Raw genomic sequence first — 3,366 nt, forward strand, 5'->3', positions numbered from 1 at the left:
AGGAAGGAAGGAAGGAAGGAAGGAAGAAAGAAAGAAAGAAAGAAAGAAAGAAAGAAAGAAAGAAAGAAAGAAAGAAAGAAAGAAAGAAAGAGAGGGAGGAAAGAAAGGACTGAGGATACAGCTCAGGTTTCAGAGTGCTCAGCCAGCGTGCACGAAGCCCTGGGTTTGGTTGCCAAACTGTAAACTGGGCATGGTGGCTCAGATCTAAAACTCCAGCACTCAGCAGGCTAAGGCAGGAAAACTGTAATGAATACTGGGCCAGCTTGATGTACACAGTGAGATTCCTGCTAACCTGGGCCACAGAGTGAGACTCAATTCAAAACAAACAAGCAAACAAAAATAATAATGAAAATAAACTTACTTTAAAAAAAAAAAAGCCAAAAAGGCAAAGAATCATTGCGAGTCTGGCTAACATTTTGCCTCTCCTGGACCCCCTCCCTCGACCAATCACAAGCTTTAATCTATCCCTCACTTCTCAAACACCTCAGTGGAGGAGAACTCATAACCAAACACTAGCATGAAATGTATCCAATTACTGAGGCTGTTCTATGCCAGGGGCAACAGAATCACTTAAAAATCTCACAGTAATTCTGTAGTAAAGAAACTAATATTATCACACACACACACGCACACACACAAAATATGCACTGACCTATTTTCAGGGCATTTTAGATAACATGCCAGGGTTCGAAATCTTTTCCAAAAACATCACCTTGTGGTTGTTGAATGTTCCCTACACTGCTCTGGACTGCTGGGGTGGGAGATAGGAGTAACTCCGTCCCGGGGTGGGGTTGCAGAACGGGCTGTCGGAGCTCCGCACTGCCTGAAGCAGTTTCTTTCACAGAGCATGGAGACGGTAGCTTCAACACACACAATCTAGGCTTACTCGAAGCAAAAGTGTCCCATCCGTGTACTTTATCTTTGCAGACCCATCCCTGACGGTGAGGGCAGACATCACTGGAAGATACTCAAACCGTCTCTACGCTTATGAACCTTCTGACACAGCTCTGTGTAAGTGTTGCCTCCAGCTTAGATGTCTGAGATACCTGTTATTATAGTGATGTGGGAGAGGCCCTGACTGAAGTTGGGCAAGATCTCTACCCAGGGGGGGCCAGAGAATCAGTTTGACCCAGACTAACGTTTTGCCCGTCAGCAAATCACATGCTTCACTCCATTGCCTGCTTTGCAAACATCTCAATGAAGGACTGAGGTTCAGTTGAGGTATCTGGTCCTCCAGGTGAATCTATCGCCACACTGCCTGCCCCCTCAAGCTTTCTCCCCGCACAACAGCACACAAACCTTTCTACCACAGAACAGCTGCAGACGTTGTCACAACAGGCTTCAAATATCCCCCCCAAACCCCCATATAATGAAAAGAGAAATAATTCCGTCCATTTTGCTGTGGTTAAATTCAGGTTCCATTTAAGGACACGGGCAAATGATCTGAGGAGATGCTAACTCCTCACTTCCTCGGTTGCCAAACGAGAGAGGGAGGGGGAGAGACAGAGGGAGACAGAAAGAGACTGATTTTAGGCAGATGAAGCCAGTGGGAGGGAACGCTGTCACATTGATTATTTCTTCTGAAAAGAAATTGGATTTTGTCCTGGGACCAGTCCTAGATACTCTGAGTGTCTGCTAGAACCTCCCTATCTGACCTTAGCCATTACTCATATGCTATCTTGGTTTTGGAGTCACACTAACCACATTGCTCGGTATGCACACTCGAGATACGTTCATCACCACAGAACCTTCTATTGGGCTGTGCTCACTTAGAATAGTAGCTACACTGGGGGGGGAGCGGGGGGGGAATCCTGGACCTAGTGAACAGAAGAGCTCTCATGCTCCATTAGCAATGTCTCCAGGAAGCCTTCAGGACAAAGGGCAGCGTGTTCCGAGCATGGGAATTCGTGAGATTCAGGGTATGTCCTTATAAGTTGGAACTCGTTAAGGGCAGGTCTTCTATATAGGTAAGATCACTATGCCTTCCAGATTTAATAGTTACTTGTAGACGTGAATAAACAGCTGCTTGTGCCTCCCCCAGATGTCTCCCTCTTCTTCAACCGTTCCTCCTGCTGATAATAATATCTAGAAGTTCGGGCTCTGTAGCAGTAGTTTCATTGCGTGTTAGCAGTAAGGTTTGCGTTTAAAACTCAGCCTCTCTGAGCCTGACCCACTGTTAAGAAACAAAGACAAATAGTTTCTGTGGAGACTGACAGTCTTCACTCATACTCCACCACCTTCTAAAACGACTGGCAGCAGCTGCACACACCTGACAATATTCCTCATGAACATGATTTTAAATCTGCTTCTTAGCTAGGTGTGGTGGTCCACACCTTTAACCCCAGCACTCAAAAGGTAGATTCTCTGAGTTCAAGGCCATCCTAGTCTACATAGCAAGTTCCAGATGAGCCAGAAGTACAGGGTGAGCCTCCGTCCTATGAAATAAGCTAAAAAAGTCATGAAATCAAAAACTAGAATTAAATTTGCTTCTGCATTAGCCACAATAGCTTGATGCTGACAGAGCTTGAATGGGTTCTTTGGGGAGAAGAAACTGGAGGAGAAACTGCTAAAGAAGAACTGAGAACCGGGCTGACAACAAAATCCCTTTTACTCAGCTGTAAAAAGAAATGATAAGATTACCAGCTATTTATCTTAAGACTATAGGGCACTCTGTCAAACAATGAATTCAGTCCCTAAATGTTGGGTCTAAGGTAGCATTGGTGTCTGTCTTAGTTAACTTTCTATTGCTACAAAGAGACACTATGACCAAGGCAACGTAATAATGATTAGCAGCTTGTTTACAGTTTCAGAGAATGAGTTTCTGACCATCATGGTGGAAACGAGGCAGCAGGCAGGCAGGCAGGCAGGCAGGCATGGTGCTGGAGCAATTACTGAGAGCCACACTAATACATAAGCAGGAGGCAAGAGAGAGGCTGGGCATGGCTGGCCTTTGGCAACCTCAAAGCCACCAACCCATATCCAACAAGGCCATACCTTCTCCTCCTTGCCTAGCTGTTCTTCTAACGAGGGACCACACATGCAAATATTTGAGTGTATGGGGGACGTTCTCCTCCAAACTGCAATGTCGTTTCTGAGGGTAACGTGACTGTTCTAACTTTTCACCCATCAGTGTACGACAACATGAAGAAAGCTCTCAAGCTGCTAAAGACAGAATTGTAGAGCCAACTGCGCACTGTGTCAGGTGACCAGAAGGCAGAAGCACTGTGGACTTGCAGATTACAGTACAGTTTAATGTTACAACAGATGTATTTTTTAAAAACCCACAGGTGGGGAAACAATATTATTATCTACTACAGTGAAGCATGATTTTCTAGAAAATAAAGTCTTGTGAGAACTCCAGCTGAA

General features: G+C 45.1%; 1 protein-coding gene across 1 annotated transcript in view; it reads left to right on the forward strand.

Annotated features, from left to right (window-relative positions):
• The window catches only part of Agr2 (anterior gradient 2, protein disulphide isomerase family member), an 11,313-nt gene extending 7,947 nt beyond the window's left edge, over positions 1 to 3,366 (forward strand). Inside the window, exons 7-8 of the mRNA XM_021179597.1 lie at positions 928 to 1,011; positions 3,131 to 3,366. Coding sequence (XP_021035256.1) covers positions 928 to 1,011; positions 3,131 to 3,180 — 134 coding nt within the window. The 3' untranslated portion in view covers positions 3,181 to 3,366. The remainder of the gene's footprint in view (positions 1 to 927; positions 1,012 to 3,130) is intronic.

This window comes from Mus caroli, chromosome 12 (genome assembly GCF_900094665.2).
Source record: "Mus caroli chromosome 12, CAROLI_EIJ_v1.1, whole genome shotgun sequence".
Taxonomy (NCBI): Eukaryota; Metazoa; Chordata; class Mammalia; order Rodentia; family Muridae; genus Mus; species Mus caroli.